Source organism: Metarhizium acridum (genome assembly GCF_019434415.1).
Source record: "Metarhizium acridum strain ARSEF 324 chromosome Unknown scaffold_320, whole genome shotgun sequence".
NCBI lineage: Eukaryota > Fungi > Ascomycota > Sordariomycetes > Hypocreales > Clavicipitaceae > Metarhizium > Metarhizium acridum.
This window is the reverse complement of record NW_027094027.1, coordinates 341,162-365,316: the sequence shown is the minus strand read 5'-3', so window position 1 is coordinate 365,316 and position 24,155 is coordinate 341,162. Positions and strand designations below refer to the sequence as shown.

The window sequence follows — 24,155 nt, the reverse complement described above, 5'->3', positions numbered from 1 at the left end:
CTGGACGAATCTCGAGAGCCGAACCTTGTCCGACGGCTGTCAAGACCAGACCACATCAAACGCCAGCTCCTAGCGCAGCCCAGGAGGGATCGGCATCAGCTGAGAGAATTGGAACACATGAGGGGAAGTACAATGAAATCATCTATGAATGTCTTCTGCAATGACTAGTTACAAAATTACTGCTGCTCGACTGACCGCCGCGCCGTGGCTGACCGCACGCAGCACACCAAAAAGCGCAGATGGAAACGGGTTAGATTCTGGCAGCCCATCTCTATTTCAAGTGTGGTATGCCTCTTTTTCACTTCCAAGCTGACTCGTGGCACAATATTGAAGTTTCGGGTTATACATCGTCGGCTCCGCGAAGAATGAGGCTCGAACTGCGACAATGACACGCATAGACTTGTATTTGGGAAACCATCGCCCATATTTTCTTCTTCCCCGTGAGGAAACATCCGCAAGTTCAGGAACCAGAGATTCTGATCGTCTTTCTAGCATACGACCACATCAAATCTTTGCACAAGATCGGCTATAGAAGCTGCGAGCTATTCCCATAAAGTACAAAAGGATACAAGGATTAAACAGACCCTTGCACCATAACGTGGCTTGAGTCCACGAAAGCGCACAACATAATGCCAAGTTGGAGAGCATGTAATGACAGATTTTAACAACTGGACAAAGTTCACCGGGGTCCGCCCTGGGGGAAATTGTTGATAGCTTTAATTCGGACACCAGTGGCCCGGCCTTCATGTAAGAAGGCGCAAGGTTTGTCCGCCGCCAGACATGTTAGCGCATGTTACTCATTTGCCATGCTGAAAGCTGCTTGGGGCAATGGAACTAAAAAAAAAATCTTCGGCACGTTATGATAGAGGGTGACAAGCTGGAGGGAAATTTTCTGGAGAAATGCGGCTCTTTCAACCGGTGTATAAGAAGATGGGTGGTGTACACGGCCTCCCAATCTACTCCTTGGCTCAAGATACCTATTTAATTTGCCTCTTCACTTTTTCTTGGCTTGATTGTGAAACACACTCGTTTTATTGACGACGACATTCATTTGACCATCAAACATTCCTTACGCCATCTCGTCCTGACATTCTTTAAATTAAAGATTCTTAATAGCACGGCCAAAATGGTTAAGGGATCTACTCTTTTGCTCCTTGGAGCTTCTGCCAGCGTCCATGCTTGCAGTGCTCCCAAAGCTAATGAAGATACCGTCAAGTTCATCTCCGGCTTTGAAGGCTGGTCCGACCACGTCTGTGAGTATTTACGAATATCAAGGCTAAATGTATGATGAAGTCGAATAACTCTAACATGTCGTCTTGTAGACCGGGACCCTGGACCTCAGCACCTTGAGACTCTCGGATATGGTCATCTTTGCAAGAAGCCTAACTGCGCAGAGGTCAAGTATCCCTTCCCTCCTCTGTCCAAGGCTGATGGCTTGAAGCTTCTCAGCGATGACATGTCGGTACGTCAATTCAGGTCCCGATTTCGCGCCGACCCAAGCTCACTCTCGTTGATAGGTTGCCGAGAACTGCATCTACAAAGATGTAAACCCCAAGGTTGCTCTCAACGCGAATCAGTATGGCGCTCTTGTCAGCTGGGCATTCAACGTCGGCTGCGGCAACGTCGCGTCTTCCAGGCTTATCAGACGCCTCAACGCGGGCGAGGACCCCAACACCGTCGCTGCCCAGGAACTTCCTCAATGGAACAAGGCCGGTGGAAAGGTTCTACCTGGGCTCACCCGTCGCCGCAACGCCGAGGTTGAGCTTTTCAAGACTCCTACCAATGACCCTGCCCTTCCTGCTTGTGTCAACCCTCCTCCTCCTTCTCACACTTTTGAATCTGAGACTCCCACTCCCACTCACCACTCTACTGACTCTGAGACTGCCACTCCTACTCACCACGCTACTTCGTCTACCTCCAAGCCTACCAAGACCAGTAGCCAGGAAAGCTCAGAGACTGAGACTGTGTCTACCCACTCTCACCACACCAACCACACCAAAACCATGACTCACACTCGAACATCCGTCCCCTCTACTCTGTCTACTATCAAGAGTACTAGCCCATGGGGTAACTCTACTACTGTGGCTCCAACGAGCACTGTTGGCTGGACTACTTCCGTTGTCTACACCACCGAGATTCACACCATTACGCAGTGTGCTTCCACTGTAACCGACTGCCCTGCTCGGCCTCACACTACCACAAAGACCATCCCACTATACACGACAGTCTGCCCTGTCACCGAGACTGAAGTTCCCACAAAGATTTCCGCTGCGCAGCCCAGCGTTCATCCCAGCGTCCAGTCCAGCGTCCAGTCCAGCGTCCAGCCCAGCGTCCAGTCCAGCGTCCAGTCCAGCGTTCAGTCCAGCATTCGGTCCAGTGTTCAGTCCAGCGTTCGGTCTACCGGTCAGTCTACCAGTCAGCCTACCAGTCAGCCTACCAGTCAGCCTACCAGTCAGCCTACCAGTCAGCCTACCAGTCAGCCTACTGCGACCATCGTGCCTATTCTCTCCACTGGCACTGGCTCTTCGCCTTCAGACACAAACACCTGGACTGCGCCCTCGCAGACGTGCAACGGTAATTGCACCCATCCGGCTCCTACCAGCCCCCCTCCCGTCAGCTCGGGCTCCAAGGCTGGTGTCAGCGTTATCGTCCTGTTGGGGGCTATCACTGCCTTGGTTCTATAAGTTGAGAGACTTGTTTATTATCCCTAGTGTAACATCGCTTGATGCAAAGATTGATCACAAAGTGCTCTATTGTGGAAAAGGTGTTTGAAAAGGGGCTTTCTTCGGTGTTATATATTTCTCACTTGGACTTTAGTATTCTAGAAACTAGTTTCCAAACACTTTGTCACTTCACTTCTCCCCGGATAATTGTTGACACTATGATATCTAGATATTATGATTTATTCTTTCGTAGACGCCTGCTTTCACTGGGATAACGCTGTTGGGATCATTTCAATCAAACCCGGCGGATACACAGCGTAAATGTGAGCATACTTATCTTCCGCATATTCTTCATGTATAATGAATAAAATTTTAACAATATTTGTAAATTATAATAGTTTAACATCCATTCGACGTCATAAGAGACATTAATTTTGGATGGCCTAACAGTATTGCCTAAAGGCAATACTGCGTTCGTGTTGCCGCCTCCTAATTTCCGTATGCATCTCCACTAAGACAAGGCATCCTTGATAGGACTGAAGCCACCAAAGCCAAACGAGATGTATTATGGACATTTCTCGGCATAGATGAGAGCTAGAAATACACCACGTTGGGGGAGCCTTTGGAAGGAACCTAAACAGGAGCTGCAGGTAAATGTCTGGGCGCCCGGATCATTCGGGAGTTTATCTCTCTATCTCCTTGATTGTCAAACTATAGCAACCTCTCTCGAACTCACCAGTACCGAATCCACGCTGCGTGTGACATTTGACCACTAAAGTTCGGGCCTTGACCGAATATCCCCTGTATCCTGCTTATAAGTGTGCCCTCTTGGCTCTGTTCCCTATCTGTGGCCCTGACAATATTGCTGACGGTGAGCCGTCTGCAGACAGAAGCCCAGGAAACCAATGTTTGAAAATACGTCTGCAGATGTGTGCCTCCTCATTATCAACTGTAAGAATGTGGCGCTGAATATATGACACGATGGTGTAGAACGCGTAGGAAAATCATAGGCCAAGCATGTCATGCTTTCGTCGAGTTGCAGATGTGCGACCAGTCAAGCTGAACTGGCCTTGCTGAAAACTCTCCACATTCTTTAAGCAATGCAAATGCTATCCATTGATTTCAGTGTGATCACTCACCGACAAGACTGTTTCGCTGGTGCAAGTAAAGCCTGTAACGTGGGCTGCCGGAGATCAGCCTCGAGCGAAGCCTCTTACAGCATGCCAAGTACGAAAACGAGCGATGCCATATATGCTGTCAAGCTCGGCTTCATTGTTGGCACAGATTTAAAAAGTAAGAACTAATTAAGTTACCCCTTATTCGACCACTGCTCCAACCAACTTTTACACTCTAACTTCGGGGTCATATTTTGGTGATCAAATGCTCAAAACCCCAGCCTCGACATGTCCACTGGTAGTCTAATTTTACACCAGTCCTGCCCCGCATATATCTTCCATTATCATTTCCATTTTGCCGCATCGAGGAAGATTGAACCGCAAAACATGTCTTGTTCTTTTCCTCCAATCTACTCCCGTATATCCTCTTTGGCTTCTATCCCTACTATTATTCTTCTATCTATTATCTCGTATCTTAAGAAACATACACTCCCTAATGCTCCACGGCGGGCACATATGCGATAGAAGGCTTCGAGTTTCCGTTTCAATTACTAATCGTTACGCAATCTTCATTTGTTAGAGATCTTGCGTCTTGACAGTTATTCAGCCCGGCGACGGCAGTCCTCCTCCCCATGAAACTCGGGCTCAGAAAATTGATGAATGTGGATTATGCTCTTTCATGGATTTTTGACAGTACATTGCTTTCCACAAGCTCCTCAGTATTTATATAAACGGTTCATCTCATCTCCCTACCCTAATGCCACCTTGCCTCGTGTAAATGGAGCATCTTCTCCGAGAGGCGTGGAGACGCTGGCATCTGGTGGATCAACTTGATATTGCCGATCCAAGTTGCCAGGAAATGGCCTCTATTTGGCTCAATGGAGAATAGTCACAATGTTAACAGGAGCAATGTCTGGCTGAAGTGTCATAGGAAAGCACGTTAATCGTTGATGATGGCTTGGATATGGGTTATCTTGAACTCGATAGAGTTATTTCACTATAGACTCGTACGACTTTATCCGTCGTGGCCCGGAGCCTGCTTCAGGGCCTCAGAGTGATGTACATGGAACCGCACGTGCTAGCGTAGTTGCAGCCGTTCGCAATGAATATTTGGGCTCTCGCTGGTATTCGCAATGGTTGGTATGTGGGTACATATGTAGTGTCCTTGCACCCTTGGCATGAATTTGATTCCAAAGATTCCAAAGTCCTCGCCCCGTTCTAGTGGCTGTTCAGGGGGCCAGCCTAGCAGAGCCCTAACTCACCAACTGGGCAATGCATATAGAGTAATAGTTCGGTATTTCGCGATCAATCCAAAGATACACCCGCCTATCGGTAACACGACAACAGTCGCAAACTCCGGCCATGAGTGTCTGCGACGTCCATCCACGCGAGCCAAACTACTTTTGTCCCTAGGATAGGAGGAAGGCGTCAGCTTTTGCCAAATCGGGCAACGTCCAGTCGTAACTTGGTGAAGCAAAGGTGCTCAAGCCTCTCGTGCATAGGAGCCAAGAAGGAATTGCCATGCGATGGTGCTGGGGAAACAGTCTGTACGCACAGCATGCAATCAATGGCTGTACACCTCCCTTTTCTTGTCTTGGCGGGGACAAATACTGCGTACTGATATTCGAAATGTTTAGTTCTACAGAAACGGGGCTGAGTGTTTGTCTTCCAGTTTAGTTCGGGCAATGAATCCATCATCACCGACTTAATGTCCGGTGCGGCATGTCCATATACACTGCAGGACTAAGGAGCCCTAAACAGCCTAATGTGACCATTCTAGTTCTTATTTGATGAGGAATCATTGATGCTTTAGTTTACTTATCTACAAGACCCTCTATCGTGCATACCCACAAGGCTACACCGGATAGTTCTCCGAGTCCGGGATGCCGCACAGCCGCGTCGAGTTCGGTGACCCTGCCTTAACAGAGCATAACAGTTGCGCTCGCTCGTATTTCCCGCGGGCACGACAAATGTAGTTCTGACTTGGGTTGGCGTTAGCGGCTGTCTGCTGAACTCCTATGATTAGCGACAAGGATAGTCACTGTAGAAAAATAAAGTCACCCGCCGCCGTGCTAGACGCACCTCCGGCCAGACTGACCAGACAACACCAACTTGACGGAACAAAGACGCCTACTCCGGAGCCTGAGGGTCCGCTCAGCGGCCAAGGCGAGCCCGAGCCCGAGCCCGAGCCCGACGACCCGACCCCAGGCCAGACTTTTCAACACACCCCTGCCTTAACCTTGATCAAGACAAATGTCACCCCTGACATACGTAAGACGCTAGCCTGGCAGTATATTAGCATTAGTTTCGAATGGGAGCCCCATCTTCAGATTCACCAGCCCCTCAAGACACGACGGGAAGTGCTTGGCCGGCAAAAAGCGTTGGAAAGCACCACGCACCCCAAGGGTGTATACTTTTACAACAAGATCGCTGCCCGGAACGCCCTCAACCTTACTAATACCACCATTTACTCCGGTTTTAAAGACGGCCACGCTACCAACACATTCTGTGACAATATTGGTAAGTAGCGAGGACTAGTCCATTCCATCCCAGTCCACCACTATCAGCACACGACATTCCGGTTGGGTTACGCGCCGCGCCCCAAGTGGAAATAAAGTTCCATGTCAACTCGAAACTCGGTATGAGCCTCTGTGCTGCCTTCTAGCCTATTGCAACTATTGCCCCGTGGAAAGGCCCCAAATCTTTTGAAGTCACTTACATCTGTTTTACAATAATCAACGAATTGAACATACGTATACAATGCCAAGTATTCGCCGCGACATGATGATGGCTAGTTCAAACATACAGTCCAGACTCGAGCTATTCCAAAGCATTTTTTTTCTCCTTTCTGCCTTTCGTTAAAATGAAGTATTCCGCAAGTCTCGCCGTGATGGTTGGACTTGCCAAAGCTAGTCCACTGGTAGGTACAGCAGCTGTTAGCCCAGGAAGCTGGCAGTAACTTCCGTCCAACTTGACTTGGGCCAAGCACCACCACATTGTCAAGTATCGTGCCAAATAGCCCCCGACCTACCATTGGAGTCCAAGAGTTCCTTACGCTCTCACAATCGTTCAAGTTCGAGATCCGCAGTGGACACCGCGAAATCACCAACCTGCCGGGCAGCGCCACCGGCTTCTTCTGGCGCGTGGTATATGACCTGGACCGAAAGGGCAGCTTCCGTTTCGAGACATGCGAGCGAGAACAGCATGGCCGCGTCTTTACCAAGATCCAGGGTCAGTACGTTCCTGGCTACGCTGTCAAGTACAGCCAGGCCACGTCCGGAGCGGAGTTTATCTGCGACAGCGGTGTTCTTAGCTATGTCAAGGTCCAAAGCTCTGGTGCCGTTGTCACAGCTGTCACCGAGACCACCGTTATCGAAAAGTACAGCAACACCATGTATGCATGCACCGAAGCCGCTCATTGCGTCCCTTCAAAGTGCGAGAAGGGATGTGAAAAAGGCGTCAAGGACAACTCTGCCCCTTCCGGTGGCGTCCTCATTCCAAAACCTGGCCCTTCAAAGCGAGCTCTTTACTTCCTTGAAAGCAATCCAGCCGGCGCTTCCATCTCGGATTGCCGATCCTGCAAGATGGTTTATTGGATAAGAGCAGAGTTGTGCGTACCCCAACTGGTGAACGCGAGTCTATTGCCCAGAACATGAATGGGACAGTCAGTGTCGGTACGTTTACCCGAAATCCTCAGACAACGTAGCTCAAAGAGCCTGAAACTAACCGACCCCAAATCCAGACCCTCTGTTCTCCCAGGACTCTGTTGTGGTCAATGGCAAATACCTCTACACGGTAAATTCCGGCTCAACGCGATAGCCCTGTTTGAAATATCCGACGCGGACCCTGCCAGTCTAAAGCGTGTAGGCGAGCCTGTTCATATCGGCGGCGAATTTCCCAACTCGGTGGCTGTTTCAGACAAGAACAATATGGCGTGCGTCGCGAATACCGGAAGAGGAGCGGGAGTCCAGTGCTTTAATACTCTTGACCATCTCGAACTTTTGGGCGAGTACATGCCGCTGCCCGTCACTCCGACAACACCCTCTGTTGGCCCTCCAAATTCAGTTTCCGACATCGTCTTTAACCCTTCACAGACGGCTTTGTTCGTCACCATCAAGGGCAATGGTATAGGCCGCGGCTATGTATACGCCTACAAAGTCGTAAATGGCCGTATTAACCCGCAGCCCGTCATCTCGCGCCCGCCAGGCTCAATGCTCGATTTCTCCCTGACTTTCCTTTCCGACTCGACTGGCGTCGTCACAGACCCGGCATACGGTGCCTCGTACAATAGGAATCTCTCCGTCACTGCCTCTAACCAGATCACTATACCTGGCCAGGGCGCTACCTGTTGGTCCGTTTTCGCGCCGGAGTTTGACACAGTATACTTGTCTGACGGCGCGTCGCCCAACATCATCGCCCTTGACCCCATGTCCGGCCGAACCAAGTTTGTCATCACCGGGGACACCCAATCTACTTGCTCTTTTGATTCCGCCGTGGATCGTTCGAGTCTTTATGTTCTCCAAGGTAGTCCGGCGGTCGCTGTGTTTGATCTCAGGGGGTCAAAGGGCGGCGACCGTACACCTAGCTTGTCTCAGTACCTCAATTTGTCTTCAGTCGGGGCTCGATCTGGCTGGATTGGAATGGTTGTTTATTCTGGCTGAGGTGCCAGGGTTTGCGCTCAATGCAGTTTCTTTCTGAAATCTCACGCCACTACCGAAAGCTGAGTTGTCGTCGGGACCAGGTATAGTGGCGCGCGATACTACTGAGATTGGTCTCTTGGATATCTTTCCTGTACATTCTACGGAGTACAATACTTTTATCTTCCTTTGTACGCAAAACTCTCTCATTCCTTAAATGTTTAGATAAGATGAACTGAGAGGCGATAGCATGATACGCCGCCGGTGAATACATAGCCTATCGATTTTTGCGACATTTGCACTACACCTCACAATGTTCAATTGGGATGGTCCCAACCTGTCTATCAACTGCATCTATCACGATGTTGCTATCCAAGAATTCAAAATTGGGTTTGGCTTGTATCAAGATATCTAGATGGATTTGAGCTGCTAAATATAAAAGGTCTGAATAATTGTTGCTTTCTTTCAGGGTTTGAGCTTCTTTTTGATAGCTAGTAATGCAGTTGTTGCCGCCATCGCTACTAATATCATCCTCGTTGACGCAACAGGACGCATAAATTTTATTCTTTGGAAGAACTTAACATTGTCATTTTTTTTCGGAGTTTGTATTATTGCTGCACGTCACGATTGGCAGCTACGGCTGGCATTGAGCAGTGGAATTAGACATTGATTGAAGCTATCTTGCTAGGTAGGTTAGACCCTTTTTGTAGATATTTTAGGTCACCAATTGAGTCGTTTAATGAGATATGTATCTGTATTGAAATTGACGGCTTCAATAGGGCCGTGGCGAGCCATTGTGAGGCTTTTCGACGATACCGATCAATAGGAGGCTTTTTCCGCTGACGGTACTAATTGCGCAGCAATTAGAGCATGCCTGATTTTTTGTGATAATCTTAGCTTTATTAGATCTAGCGCTGTCTGGCTTCATTACCTCAGAAGTAAATCACTTGAAATGTTCCTTTACTTGTCAAGAGTTGAGAGCTAGAGACTAGAGAGTCTGGCGCAGTTTGAACTCCTTGTTAACTTTTGATGGAAGTTGGACATTATCTGACCTGTAGTACTAGGAAATCGAGCGTTGACCTTTATTCAAGGACCTCTGCCACCTACTCATCCAAAAATTCCTGTCTCCTTCCCTTGGATGCTTGACTACAGCCTCGTATGGGGCTGGAATGGTATCAACATGTTGGTTAGAGTCCGTCCTCCCGTAAGTCTAGGTGGTTTGAAACATTGGTCACCGTAGTAGATTTGGCATGTTGGCAGCCGATGAATAGATGCGTTTTAGTACAAGAAAACTAAACGGCGTGTGGCCCAAGCATAGCCACTTTCGACGGTTGAGTAAGTTGTCGAATGGAGGCGTTGTCTTCTGCATCCAGGCTTTCATGATTTCGAATAGAGCTAGACGGCGTGTCCAAAGCAGCGGATTTCGTATTCATCATGTAGCCTCCGCCTCCGTTAGGGAGGCAAGTCGCCGTGCGCACCGTCTTCTGTCGCCGTGTGAACAGCGGCATACAGGCAGGGATATTAGCGGCAATAATACCGGAGCAAAGCTCAAGAATAGCGAGAACAGTGACGCCGGTCATATCATCTGTTTTCTATTGTCAGCAAACAGAGAGATGATGCTTTCAGCACAACATGAGATCGACAAAGAAGCTGCGAAAACATACATGTCATATCGGGCGTGGTCAACCCATTTTGAAAGTAGTTCCGGAGAGCATTAGAGACGGTGGCGATGAGACCTAAACTCATCAAGAGGCAAATAAACGTCTTGCGACCCCGTTTTACCTTTACATTCCACAGAATGAGAACAGGCGCCGTCGTTAAACAGAGATCAATGACAATCGTGAAGCCGGATTGGACGTAAGCGACGTTGTAGACGGTTACGAGAGGAATACAGATTCCTGCAACATGCTTGTCCCAAAGCCTCTGCAGTGGGATACACGAGACGGAGAGAACAACTATGACTACAATCGTGGCCAAGGTCATCAAGGCCATGAGCAGCCCCAATACCCAGCGGAGCCGTTTGCTGTCCCGAATTCGAAGAATAAAAATACTGATGGAGCATTTGGTGAACAAGGTGCAGAGCACATTGACCATCTGGAAGAAGGTGTTGAATTTGAGAATGCCAAGCTCTTTGTCTTCCGGATCCTCTAGAGTGTGGAGATGACGGCCGAGGCCAAGATTAGCCTCCATCTGAACGAGCACAAGTCCTATGAGCAGAAATATCTATCATTCCAATATCAAAAAGGCTGGTCAGTTATATTCCAAAAGGCAAAATTTTCGCAACAAATGGCGAACATACCCATGCGACAATGATGTAATAGTCATCCCAACCCCAATTCTTGGCCACGCGAAGCCGCACGTATATTCTCACCGCGATGAGAGCGGAGGCAATGAGAAATAGAACATAGTACTCGGCCAAAATACCAGCGGTGGTGCCGTGAGAAGATGTGTTCTCGTCGGGGGCCATCATGACAGCCGCCAAAAACCTCAAAGGCTCGAAAATGACATATGTAGCATTGGGTGAAATTCCAATGAGCGATACAACCCAGCAAGGTGAATGGGCTAGAAATCGCAACAAGGCGAGGGGGATCGCGAAACCTAAAGAGAGTCAGCGGCCCCCAACAACCCGCGGGACGTGTAGGCTGAAGAACGGCGGGTCTTTGGATTGGACGCTGAGCTCGTCAACGGATTTCGCCCCTTTGAAGGATCCGATTCTCGACGGCACAGGCTGGGGGTTTCCTTGGGCGTCTGTCCTCACGTCGCTGTGTACGGAGTCCGTTGTGCTCATTATCCCGTGTCTAGGTTCCACCGAGTCCAACAGTGAAATGCTTACTCCGTATTGCCACAGGGATATTCGCTTCTTTTTTTGGTCACCAATTGGGAATGACAAAATGTTGGCCATGGGTATCTTTTGGCCCCCAGAGCTGAAACCTGCTGCCTTGGGGGTGGATTTGTACAAATCTTATCAGAACAGTTACGGAGTAAGCAACCCAAGGTGTGACAGCCTCCCTCGGCATGAGATACCAACTGGGTTAGCCTAAGCAAGCCGAATAAAGAAAATAACAATCTTCTGTCGCGCTGCAATGGGAGTCGGGTTCTATTCCACCAAGTCACGGCACAACTACGTACGCGGCAACTTATGGCTGGCCCCCGGCGCCAAGATCCAGCTACAGCCACAATAAAGAAGTTTAACGCCCAGTACTACGTACATCAGAGCATTGTATTCATCCCCATCTACGCTAGCCCAGTTGGGTGTCTTACACACCGGAAGGAGGGCTGTCACACACATTAGCGTGCCGTGCTAACCGCCAGATAATAGAGTGATCGTATTGAGCTGTGATGGACATATACTTGGGTCTAACCCGTATAACACTGTAGAAGTGTGACCAACACCTCAGGCCTCCACTGAAGCCCTCTCGATAATGCGACGAATCACTCGGACACACCCATGCATATCTTCCTTTGCTCTCGGACCGGGGATTTCATGGCCCCCTCCGTGGACAAACGTGTATCGCCTAGCCTCATCGCACATCCCACTCAGTACTTTGCACTGTCCTCGATATTCTACATCCTTACTTCCCCAGATGTGTGCGGTCGGAAGGTTGAGGCGTGGGCCATCTGTTCCAGTCGGCTCCTCCGCCCATTGCACAATTCCATCCTTCAGCGCAGCAGTGTCGAAGGGCCTGCTGGCGGAAAAGAAGATGGCGCATTGAAAAGGAAGCGGTTGGTTTGGCCTGTCTTGACTGCACTGCAGTAAATACATGGCGATGAGGGCCGCGCCTTGTGAAAAGCCAATTGCGCCGTCAAAGGGGCCTTCTTCCGCGAGATACTTGTGGAGCTGGACAAGCGCGCGCGACACGCTGTCGGCCGCTGTATGGTAGTAGCCAAAGTATGAATCCTTTGATGGGTAGTATGCTTTAATCTCTACATGGTTGGCACATCATTAGCCTTTGATCCGCGTGGTGCGACGTGAGACAGGGACAACGACAAGACTCACCCGCTGCGGCGGGCACGAGTTCCGTTCCCTCTACGAAATGGAACGTATGGTGGCGGTCCATCTCGTAGCGAATAGCGGCTACATACTTTGTTAGCTATTTTGGGGCCTTTGGATCCAAATACACCAGAGCTATGTGAGGCTCACAGAATTGGGTTTCGAGCACATGGCTGTTGGCGCCAAGCCCATGAAGACAGAGAAAACGCATGGCTGTTAGAATCGTGATATTAATTCATGGGCAGGACATCTGAAGGTTCAGCAAGTTGCGGCTGCCTTCTATTTGATGCGATTATATCTGTTACACTCCGTCGACGGAATGTGTTGGAGAATGTCTGGTTCTTTTCGTGGCACCAGACAGCTTCTGACTGGCATCTACAGACATTAGACCCTAGTACAGCCAATCATAGGTACAGGCACCAAAATAGTACGGCATAAAAAGTCCAGTAGACGAGACGAGACGGGCCAATGTTGGGTCGCCCATAATCACCGTCATCCTGCTTGATGCCTCTCTCAAAATGGCATTACCCGGAATCGGAGATGCAGATGGTGGAGCACGGCAGAAGAAGGGGTAAGTGTATGTTCAAGGTTGCGCCCATGTTGCATCGCCTTGCAGCAGCTCGATGTTAGATGCTCGCTGTGGTCAAGTATCTACTCCATGGATATGGACGGCCTTTGGGGGTTACTCGAAACGGTTTAAAATTTTGTTTCATTTTCCTCATTGTATGATTTTATTATGCTCGAAACTGCTTCTTAGCGGTATCATAAATTTATTCCATTTTGATATCGATGCTGACGTGTCGGAAACTTCCGCACATGAGGCCTTTTATTTGGAAGGCGTGTACATGCGCATCTGTAAAGCAGTCAAGGCTCTGAGAATGTATCTTTCAAGGGTTTAAACCAATAGGCACTTCCTGCTGATCCAATCTATCACCACCAAAAGCCTGCAGGAAAAGGAGTACCAATCATTCGATTGGGGGGTTGTGCCAGGGTGCTTGCAGGGTCTAGTGGAGAGACATGGACAACTTGTTGGAGCCTTGACTGCTGCTCTAAAGGGATTCATCAATGCCAACAAGATGAAGTGAGGTTACACTGCTCGAGAATATCCTGACTAATAATTATAAATCAAGTGTACGGTACTACGGAGAACGGACTTCGGGATACTCTTGATTCATCGTTGTATGATGCTCCCGGTCTTGTTGGTTGAAGATCAAGACGGCTTCTTCTTGCAAGACGTTAAAGGCACTAGTGAATGTCGTGGTCTGAACGAGGGCTACATTGACGGCACCTGGCACACTGGCGCGGACCAAGGCTTGTTGGTAAGCACCCATTGAAAGGCTGAAGAGACTGGAGAGAGATGGTGGCACAGCTGCAGTAATACCGGAGGCTGCAGGGTTGCAATGAAGGCAAAACGGCGCCTCCCAGTGGCTTTGTTCGATCTGTTAAGCACTCCGCATTTGCGTACACCCCAGGCCCTCATTTCGACATGCAATTCGACGATATGCAGTTTGCCGCATAGAAAATGCGGCTCCCGGCCACGGGCTCCGGGGTGTGATGACTGATGCGGTCTTGATGACTTACTCCGTATGCAGCGTCCAATGCTCGGTACCACACAGCAATTGGTGCAACGGTATTTCCCGGGTCAGTTGCCTGGTTTGTTCGCAAATGCGCCTACTTTACTAAGTTTACTTGCGGACCGGAGTTCTGAGGGCGAAACGGTGCCATCTCACGTCATCTCCCCGCCTCAGAGCCGACATGGTCTCGTAGTTTCTTCCGAGTCTGTGGAAGTGTCCCTGCATCCCAAAGTTACATTGGCCAGCTGTGTCTTCGAGTTGAAGATGCCGAGCCGCAAAATCCTTGGCTCACAGGGCACATCTGTTCGGTGCTCCCTGCTGGAGCTTCTGCAAGGTGCTGCAGCACGCCCTGAACTCGCCGCGGGTTACACAAGAACAAGTCAAGTAATAACTGGGCCGGGGATGATGCGGAGTTCGAGACTGATTTCTCCCTGGTCACTGAAACACTTGGCATTCGTCGTCGCTAGTTCAGGGCAAAGCCAATCGTTAGAGAATATGCCAACTCTTGTGCATTCTAACCCCCCTCGCAGAGACAGACTGCGCTATAAATAGTATTTATATGCCCTGAGAATTGTAAGCAGACTGTTCTTTGTATCATCATTGGGTATGGATAAGCTTGGACGTTGTCAATGCTGTCTGCGTCAGTAAAGATAATTCTGCTTTGGGCGACCTTTTCTTTCGGTGATTTACAGAACCATGCTTTTGTATACTAGCCGACTCTGCGGGGATCAATGCACAAACTAGCCTTGTATTGGGGGTACTGGGGCTGTGGCAAGGGTTATAAAGACTACTTGACATATGTATCTACCCATGGGAAAAGCATCCATTCATTTGTCATTCCAATACTCACCTCAAGGCTCAACTCCTTCTGCTATGGCGCCTCACAGAGAAAATACGTCCCCTCGGGGCCTTGGAAGCCGCGTTAGACCTGAAACAAGCCGGGAACGAGTAGAAGCCATTGCAGTTATTGGATTCTCAATCAACTTTCCGCAACAGGTTGCGACGTCAGATGCATTGTGGCAGCTGATGCTGGAGAAAAGAAGCACCGCTACAAGGATTCCCAAGACCAGAATGAATGTTGACGCCATGTATCATCCTGGCGTACACAGACGTGGCCAGGTAAGTTCCAGCTACCCCTGAGGAGTAGACCATACTTGCATTGCTGAACTTAATAGATTTCGGTCAATCGGGGTCACTTTCTAGATGATGATCTTGCTGGTTTTGATGCTCCTTTCTTTGCGGCATCAAAAGAAGACGCCGAGGTCATGGATCCCCAGCAACGATTACTCATTGAGTGTACTTACAGAGCACTTGAAAATGGTGAGACTGCCCTTGTCGTAAATTTGCTTCAGTCGGAGCGCTGATGGAACGTGTAGCCGGATTACCAATGGAGAAGGTGTCCGGTACCAGAACATCCGTTTATTCTGGAGTCTTTTCGAATGACTGGCAGAATTTGCAGTGCAAAGATGGAGAGCAGTGTAAAACAACTACGGCACTTGGTATACAGCCATGCTTCAATGCCAACAGAGTAAGCTGGTTCTTCAACTTCACTGGCAACAGTGCAAATATCGATACAGCGTGCTCCAGCAGCTTAGTGTGTTTGGATATTGGCTGCCGGGGCTTGCAATGCGGCGATGAAGACATGGTAAGCTCCCCGAAATAGAGAGAAAAGCGTGCTGCCTCGAATTTTGCTGACACGAGGCAGAGCATCGTATCCGGATGCAATGTGATATTATCACCGGACAATATGCACTCACTGACCAACCTGAACATGCTGTCCCCAAACGGCGAGTGCTACAGCTTCGACCACCGAGGCAATGGATACAGTCGAGGAGAGGGATTTGGAGTTTTGGTTCTTAAAAGAGTATCTGATGCTATCAGAGATGGCGATACTATTCGCGGTATCATTCGCAGCACCGGGTGCAACCAGGATGGGCGGACCTCCAGTATCACCCTGCCTAATCCTATTTTGCAGGAGAGGTTGATTCGTGACACTTACAACAAGGCCGGCCTGAGCATGGAGCCTACCCGATTCTTTGAAGCTCATGGAACCGGTACCTCTGCCGGGGATCCCATTGAATCAAAAGCCTTAGGATCGGCATTTCGACAAGTCCGAACAGCGGATGACCCCCTCTGGGTTGGTGCTATAAAAAGTAATATTGGTCACTTAGAAGGAGCAAGCGGCATTGCTGGCGTAGTCAAGGCAATGCTTATCCTGGAAAGGGGAGTAATTCCCCCTAATACCAACTTCGAGAAGATAAATCCGACCATTGATGCCGAATTTTTGAATATTCAGGTACTATCAACATAAACTCTGCTGAATATGGTTGCTAACTACGGTGGCAGTTTCCGCTTGATACTATGCCATGGCCCGTTACTGGCATTCGGCGAGCGTCTGTCAACTCCTTTGGAAATGCTGGAACCAATGCTGTAAGGGAACTTGGACAACTATATTTTTTTTAAAACGCAGGACTAATTGCAATTGTAGCATGTGGTTCTTGACGACGTCTACCATTATCTTGAATCAAACGGCCTTTCAGCACCGCATCTCACAGTCCGAGACCCCCCAAGTAAATCCGAACTTGAATTAAATGCGGTCAATTTGCTCGGCCTGATGCACCGTTTTTCTCATTCAGATCATACCAAGCGACTGGAACGCCCAAAGCTTCTTGTGATTTCTGCAAATGACGAGAAAGGAGTCGAAAGACAAGCCAAGGCTTTCGCTGATTATTTCTCCAAGTTGAGTGACCCTTTGGATCCCAGCTTCCTTGATCACCTGGCATACACGCTTGATGTCAGACGAAGTTCCCTGGCCTGGAAGTCGTCTGCGGTTGTAAGCTCATTTGGAGATCTTGAAAACATTGATAAGACGATTTCTGCTGCCACGAAATCAATATCGACCCCTAGCCTTGGATTCGTTTTCACTGGACAAGGTGCACAATGGGCTGGAATGGGACGAGAGTTGATGGTATTCCCCGCCTTTGAACAAAGCCTGCAACGGTCAGAAGGAATTTTATCAGTCCTTGGTTGCTCATGGCGTCTGCGTGAAGAATTAACGAAAAATCCCAACCCAAGGATCAACACCCCCGAGTTTGCTCAACCGTGCTGCACCGCCCTTCAGATTGCTCTTTCAGATCTTCTCGTCAGTTTCGACATATACCCAACTGCTGTGGTAGGGCACTCCTCGGGAGAGATTGGGGCCGCGTACTGTGCCGGAGCATTGTCTCTCGAGTCTGCTTTGAAGCTCGCATACTACAGGGGCTGCTCATCTGGTCTTTTAAGCACAGAGACAGCAGGGCATAAAGGGGGCATGATGTCAGTTGGACTTTCGAAGGAGGCCGTGCAACCATACATTGATGAGATTACAAATCGGTTTGGTGTATCAAGGCTCACAATCGCCTGTGTTAACAGCCCTAAGAACGTGACTATATCGGGAGATGTGAACCAACTCGACGCCATGAAATCCGTGCTGGATGAGAAAAAGACATTTGCTCGGAAGCTGGTTGTCGATCATGCATATCACTCACCAGATATGCTGCGGGCGGCAGATGCTTATCGCAAAGCAATTCAGGGCCTGAAGCCTGGCATTTCTCCTCCAAACCAGGTGGCTATGATTTCTTCCATGTCAGGCAAGCGAGTCGAGGCGAAGGACCTCTTGGATAGCGAATATTGGGTCGCGAATATGCTGTCGCCGGTTCTATTTCTTGATGCCATGGATACTTTGTTATCCATATCTTCTCAAAGAGTGCGCAACAAACTTGACCTCAGCCACCGGAAGCACTTCAAGGTCGATGCGCTACTGGAGGTTGGACCACATTCGGCACTCCGAGCCCCAATCAACGACATATTGACAACACGGCGGATATCGCAGATTGGATACTCTTCACTTCTGATCAGAAAGAACCCTGCAACCACGTCTGCACTTAACGCCGTTGGCGATCTGAAATGCCTTGGCTACCCGGTCAGCATGATGGCAGTCAACAATCTTAAAGCCAAACCATGGGAACATTACATGTCGCTGCCTAACTTACCGGAGTACATTTTTGACCACTCTCAGAAGTACTGGGACGAGTCGAGGTTATGTGCGAATTATAGGCTTGGGCGAGAGGGCAAGCTGGACTTGCTAGGCCAGCAGGTAAGCGACTGGAATCGCTTCGAAGCTAGGTGGCGAAACTTCCTTCGCGTTTCGGAAATGTCCTGGATCGAAGACCATTCTGTCAATAGAGTCTTGCTCTATCCAGGAGCTGGCATGATAGTCATGGCAGTCGAGGCTGCGAATCAATTGACAAAGGCGAGCGACGGCGTTGTCGGCTTCGACATAAGCGACGTGTCGTTCAAAAGGCCCCTCAACGTCTCACGAGACTCGGTAGGCGTCGAGACACAGTTCGTCATGCACCTGACAGCAGAATCTGCGAAGCCTCTAGACGAAAGATCGCAGTTTCGAGTATTTTCATGGGCCGACGACGACTGGAAGGAGTGCTGCAATGGATTCATCCGAGCTAGATATGAGCAAGTCGCAAATGAGATAGACAACGGCAAAGAACAGACCAAGGAACTCGAGTCGTTTGTGCAACAGGCCCTCTCTATGGAACAGGAATGCGTAATACCCCTTGACATTGGGACATTTTACTCCGGCCTATCCCAGAGTGGATTGGGACTTGGACCTTCCTTCCATAGAGTGACAGAGGCCTTTTATGACGACAAGCTACGCGTCAGAGGCAAAGTTAGTCTTTTCGAGTGGCCCCAGCATGAGTTTCCAGAGATCCATGTGATTCATCCCACGACCTTGGATGGTATATTGCACATGGGGATTGCTGGTCATACAAGAGGCAAGGTGACAGCGCGTACCATGATCCCAACCTTTATCAGAAACCTCTTCATCAGCAAGCAAGGCCTGAGCTTTCCTGGTGCCACCGAAGTTGATCAGAATTCTTGGTTGGAGATGCATCAGAATGGCGCGGATGTCCATGGGTTTGCTCTCAACTCATCCAAGGATGAACTCTTGGTACATTTTCAAGGCATGAAACTGACGACGGTTGCCGACCAGAATGGGAATGCCGCAATCCAGACAGATCAGACTCGTCATATACCCTACCATGTGGAACACAAGCCTGAGCCAGACCTTTTGAGCCCTGAGGCCGTAATGTCTGTCTGCCAAAGGGATCTCCCTCCAAGTCAAACTCCTTTTGAGCGATATGTTGACTTAATTACACATAAGAATGGGAGTCTCCGTATTTTAGAGGCCGGTACCAACAATCCCGAATGGACAGCCCGCTTTCTCAAAGCTTTGACTGTCTACGCCCAGCATACTGGTAAAATCATGCACCCGAGATACCTCTCCTTCACCTTGGGAACTAGCCCCAGTCAGGATCCGGAGAGTTGTAAGAAACAATTTCAAGATTTCCAGGATATCAACTTTGTACCATTTGATACCAAAAGAGACCCATGCGAACAGGGAATAGATGGATTATACGACATGATCATCGCTCCCGATGCTGTCAGAGGCGACGAAACAGTATTAGGAAACTTCCATGGCATTCTAGCTCCCTGTGGAAGGCTATGTTTGCTGGATTTCTCGGAATCATCTACATACGGGCATGCTTCAAGCAAGTGTCCGGCGGCCAAGGAGCTATCAAGAAAATCAGACCATCTAGAGATGCGCTTGGAGCTCGAGGCACCAGGGTCAACCGAAAATACCAAATCCGTTGCCCGCATTTACAGACATATCCCTGAAGCTGAGAAACAAACGCAAAAAGTCAGCATCTTTTTGACGTTGGATCCAGTATCAACCCTGCAGACAGCCACAGCGGTCGCACTGACGAGCTACTGGAAGCGCAAAGGCATACGTGAAATCAGGACCGGAACTCTGGAAGAGGCAATTGATTCTGAGCAGAGGAACACCGCAATTTTCGTCATCCTACTCGAGTTAGACCGGCCGTTCTTGTACTCCTTGACAAGGCCAGCTTATGGGCAGTTGAAAACTCTCCTGCAGTCCACTAATAATGTCTTATGGCCAACGTTCGCGGGCGGATCAAATGCCGGCCATCCAGGTTACGCCCTGATCCACGGTCTATCGCGAGTCCTTCGCAATGAATACGCCAGTCTTAGCATCACGGTTGTTGCGTTTGATGCCAAGGACGCGTTGTCTGAAGGACAAATAGGCGCTCTTACTCAGCTATTATACGCGAAGCATATTGAGCCCAACCCCTTCATCTTGGATGTCGAATATCTCGAGATGGGAGAGACTTTACAAATCCCCCGCCTTGTGCCTGCCACCAAAGTCATGCACGAGATACATCGAAATGCAAAAGAACGCAACTCTGGCGAGGTGTTGGTCGGAGATGCGCCACCACTCTCACTCACCATTCAGTCCGTCGGTGTTCTCGATGGTCTCTATTTTGAAGAAGACCAGGCGTACCAGCTGCCTCTCGAGGCAGACGAGATAGAAGTGCAAAACCACGCAATTGGTCTGAACTTTAAAGACTACTTGACTGCAATGGGCAGGATGCCCCATGGCGTCATGGGACAAGAATGTGCTGGTGTCGTTACTCTGGCAGGATCCGAGACGTGTTTCAAAGCAGGAGATCGTGTCGTCATGACGGCACCGTCGACGTTCAAAACATTGGCCAGGGGCAAAGTTGCTGCCCGGATTCCCGATGATATGACTTTTGCCCATGCAGCAGCAATACCGGCGCAGTTCGTTACCGCATGGCAAGTGATTCACCGCCTTGCTCGACTCGAACAAGGCGAGACGATTCTCATCCATACGGCAGCCAGTGGCACAGGGCAGGCCGCGATTCAACTTGCAAAGTCACTTGGCGCCATCGTGTACGCGACCGTGGGATCGGCGGAGAAGAAACGGCTTCTCATCGATGCATACCAGGTTCCAGAGGAACACATTTTCTATAGTCGTGACACGAGCTTCGAAAAGGGCATTCAACGAGTCACGAATGGTCGAGGCGTGGATGTGGTCATCAACACCTTGGTAGGCGATGGGTTGCTCGCATCTTTGAAATGCGTCGCGCCGCATGGTCGTTTTGTCGAGATTGGCGAAAAGAAACTCGTTTCGAACACCACCATCCACTTATCTGGGCTCCGAGAAAACGTCACCTTCATTGTATTTGATGCGTCTGCCTGGCTCAAGGAGCGCTTCACCCTCGCCCGTCGGGACTTGTCGAAGATTATGGACTTGTTTGCTCAAGGAAAACTTCACTCTGCGCTACCCTTGCACATTTGTGACATATCGGAGGTTGGGGGAGTCTTCAAAAGGATCCATCGTGGAGACAGTATAGGCAAGTTTGTATTCGAGGTGAATCCAGAATCACAGGTCCAGGTAAGAGAGACAAAGCCAACCATGGCAAGCGATCTAGAAACTAAACCATGGTCTTTAGGCAACTATCAGCACTAAACCTAGCTTTTACATGGATTCCAACGCGACTTTTGTAATTGCAGGCGGACTTGGGGGCATCGGCCGTGCCACGGCTCGCTGGATGGCGGATCGCGGCGCAAAGAACCTGATCCTAGTTTCGCGCTTTGGCGTCCGAACCGACTCTGCTCAGAAACTGGTAGACGAGTTGCAGTCCAAGGGAGTGCGTGTAGAGACTCCAGCTTGTGATGTCACCGACTTGGAGGGCATGAGGGAGACCTTTGGCAAGTTGATGCCAGAAATGCCACCCATCAAAGGCGCTCTTCAGATGTCCGTCATTGCAAGGGTAGGAAGTGCATACTTTTCCCTCGTTCCATCATGGCTTGCTGACCGCCCAATCTGCAGGACTGCCTCTTTGACGACCTAGAATACGACGACTGGTCGATTGCCGTACGTTGCAAGACGGTAGGTTCCTGGAATCTCCATGCCGTCTTACCTCGCGGGCTGGACTTTTTCATCCTCCTCTCATCTGCCTCTGGGCTGGCTGGCATCAAAGGCCAGACAAACTACGACGCGGGGAATACATACGAGGATGCCCTTGCGCGGCACCGAGTGTCTCTTGGCGAGAAAGCCACCTCGCTGGATCTCGGCGCCATGATCGACGATGGCATTGTGGCCGAGGACCGGAACCTGCTCAATCGCATTCTCGCGTACGGCGCTCTGGATCCCGTCACACGACCAATTTTCTATAGTATACTCGACTATTACTGCAATCCTGCGCTGCCACTTTTGACTCCGGATCAGAGTCAGCTTGCCATTGGCGTGGGCACCGGCAGAGGGGACGGGTTAGAGACGTACGACTTTGGCAGACAGCCAATGCTGCAGCCGCTTATGCTGGCTGGGAAAAGACGTGACGCGGCTGCATACTCTGGACAGAGCCATGTCAAGGATCGGGAGCGGTTTGCAGCATCCGAGTCGCTTGACCATGCGGCCGAGATATTTGCAGAGGCTGCCACTCAGAAGCTGGCCAAGTCCCTTGCGACGATGCAGGATGGTACATCTGTGGACCGCGACAGGCCGCTGCAAATGTACGGCGTTGACTCGCTTCTGGCTATTGAGCTTCGGAATTGGATCTTCAAGGAATTCGACGCAGATGTAGCTGTTTTCGAAACCCAGGGATCGTCAACACTGGGCACGCTGAGTATGCTGGTGGCCGGACGGAGCACCATCAAACATGACAAATGGTTCATGGCGGAATAACGTGTCGGTATATGGTGTCTTTGGTTTTTAAGGCTATTGGTATAATGTCTTGTTTGAATATGGATGTCTACTAGGAATGCCGACGTAGACCTCTTGTGTGTGCCGGAGTACATGAATCTATTCGCACAGATTGGGTAATTCTCGCAAACCTTGTAAACCGTCGGGGCCCATCAAACCCTTACAGAGACGGCCCTTTCTTACTCCTCTGATTTTTCTGCCCTGCAGGTATAATCTGCGCAACATGCGAAGTAACCGCCACCAGGTCCATTGTCTCGTCAAACAAAAGCACCTGCAGATCCATCCTCCCATTGATAATACTCTTCGTCTCCGTCCATAGGTACAGCCAACGAACCCCTTCTTGCGGCAACTTCTTCTTTATTTCCGTCGACATGGACAATGTCACATGAACCGTCTGCGTCATCATGGTTTTCGACCCATCCGAGTCTAATGCTCTCCAATTCTGTTTTCCCTCCTCCCTGGCCTTCTTTTGTGCCGCCGCAAATCCTAACGTGGCGGCTACGCTCCCCATCGGCAGCGGCTTGTCGGGTTCATGTGGAAAGAAGTTTTCTTGAATTGGCAGACCCGAGTCCATGATGAAGTGAATCATGTCGTTCGTCCACCGAGCTTTGTCTTCCGTCTTTTCGAATGCGCAGGAACCCTGGGGGTAGCAATCCCAGCCGGGGCAGATCCATTGCTCGATATATCTGATTTCAGATGGCCAGGTCTTGGGTATGAACGCCCTCACGTATGCACTGCCGCGGCGGAACCCATCTGGATAAAACGCTGTTTGATACGACGCCCAGCCAGGGTCGGTATCTGATTCTAATTTGGACAGGTCCACCGGCCGCGGAGGTGCTGGTAAATGCCAGTTTGTTTGAAGGACGATGCCTGACCAGGAAAAGTCGGAGATGCTAAATATGGTTTGTAAGTCGGGGTATACTTTTGTTTCACATTGATAAGTGGCATCCGCGTACATGATATCTGCAGAGACAGCAGTCTTGTCGTTGCCTTGAAAAATCTCGATACGCAATGTTGACCACAGCTTGCCTACGCTCACCTCACGGAGCTTCATGATGGCAGACTTTGCAGCGAAGAGGGGTCGATAGAATTGGATGACGGATGAGCGAATATCGGTCTGGCCGCGCATCTTTGGGTGGTTGGACGCGTAGAGCACGGCGTATTTGGCCATTACACAGGCAACATATCCTCCAACGCTAACTGACGGCGTTCACGTCAGAATTGTTCATCGACGCTTTCAAAGCAAGTTGGGTGAGGAAGACATACCTGCGCCAAATGCAATATCCGTCGGCAGCTCTAGCGAGCATTCCGCTCCAGAGGGCGAAATGTCCAGAGCTGCCGACAGACTGATGGGAAGGCGTGCTGCCATACTCAGCGTTGCGGATGAAAAAAGACGCGCATCTGAGATTTGACCAAAGCAATGCGTCAGAGATCATGTACTGACAAACCATGGGTAACAAGCCTCGGCTCAGGACCAACCGTACAACGTGACGCATCACATAATGAGAACATTGAAGGGTCTGGTTACATG

At 49.8% G+C, this 24,155-nt stretch overlaps 7 protein-coding genes across 7 annotated transcripts; 4 read left to right on the top strand and 3 right to left on the bottom strand.

Annotated features, from left to right (window-relative positions):
• Window positions 1–1,126: 1,126 nt before the first annotated feature.
• J3458_014403 (uncharacterized protein) lies at window positions 1,127–2,684 on the top strand (the record flags this gene model as incomplete). The annotated part of the gene is made up of 3 exons (XM_007809368.2): window positions 1,127–1,253; window positions 1,323–1,462; window positions 1,518–2,684. 3 exons carry the CDS (start codon window positions 1,127–1,129, stop codon window positions 2,682–2,684), a joined length of 1,434 nt encoding a protein of 477 aa, XP_007807559.2.
• A 3,112-nt stretch (window positions 2,685–5,796) lies between these two features.
• On the top strand, window positions 5,797–6,306 carry J3458_014402 (uncharacterized protein; the record flags this gene model as incomplete). The annotated part of the gene is made up of 1 exon (XM_066120538.1): window positions 5,797–6,306. The coding sequence occupies one exon, from the start codon at window positions 5,797–5,799 to the stop codon at window positions 6,304–6,306; it is 510 nt and encodes a 169-aa protein (XP_065974371.1).
• A 335-nt stretch (window positions 6,307–6,641) lies between these two features.
• J3458_014401 (uncharacterized protein) lies at window positions 6,642–8,439 on the top strand (the record flags this gene model as incomplete). Its single annotated transcript, XM_066120537.1, has 3 exons — window positions 6,642–6,733; window positions 6,798–7,388; window positions 7,521–8,439. The coding sequence occupies 3 exons, from the start codon at window positions 6,642–6,644 to the stop codon at window positions 8,437–8,439; spliced, it is 1,602 nt and encodes a 533-aa protein (XP_065974370.1).
• Window positions 8,440–9,601: 1,162 nt separating this feature from the next.
• On the bottom strand, window positions 9,602–10,885 carry J3458_014400 (uncharacterized protein; the record flags this gene model as incomplete). The annotated part of the gene is made up of 3 exons (XM_066120536.1): window positions 9,602–10,000; window positions 10,080–10,638; window positions 10,715–10,885. 3 exons carry the CDS (start codon window positions 10,883–10,885, stop codon window positions 9,708–9,710), a joined length of 1,023 nt encoding a protein of 340 aa, XP_065974369.1. The 3' UTR covers window positions 9,602–9,707.
• Window positions 10,886–11,809: 924 nt separating this feature from the next.
• On the bottom strand, window positions 11,810–12,178 carry J3458_014399 (uncharacterized protein; the record flags this gene model as incomplete). Its single annotated transcript, XM_007809365.2, has 1 exon — window positions 11,810–12,178. The coding sequence occupies one exon, from the start codon at window positions 12,176–12,178 to the stop codon at window positions 11,810–11,812; it is 369 nt and encodes a 122-aa protein (XP_007807556.2).
• A 2,675-nt stretch (window positions 12,179–14,853) lies between these two features.
• Window positions 14,854–22,609, top strand: J3458_014398 (Type I Iterative PKS; the record flags this gene model as incomplete). Its single annotated transcript, XM_066120535.1, has 7 exons — window positions 14,854–15,099; window positions 15,156–15,300; window positions 15,357–15,625; window positions 15,686–16,276; window positions 16,327–16,410; window positions 16,469–21,313; window positions 21,372–22,609. The coding sequence occupies 7 exons, from the start codon at window positions 14,854–14,856 to the stop codon at window positions 21,771–21,773; spliced, it is 6,582 nt and encodes a 2,193-aa protein (XP_065974368.1). The 3' UTR covers window positions 21,774–22,609.
• J3458_014397 (uncharacterized protein) lies at window positions 22,404–24,110 on the bottom strand. Its single transcript, XM_066120534.1, has 3 exons — window positions 23,891–24,110; window positions 23,581–23,824; window positions 22,404–23,517 (listed from the first exon to the last, which is right to left on the bottom strand). Exons 1-3 carry the CDS (start codon window positions 23,991–23,993, stop codon window positions 22,785–22,787), a joined length of 1,080 nt encoding a protein of 359 aa, XP_065974367.1. The 5' UTR covers window positions 23,994–24,110; the 3' UTR covers window positions 22,404–22,784.
• Between the last annotated feature and the right edge of the window lie 45 nt (window positions 24,111–24,155).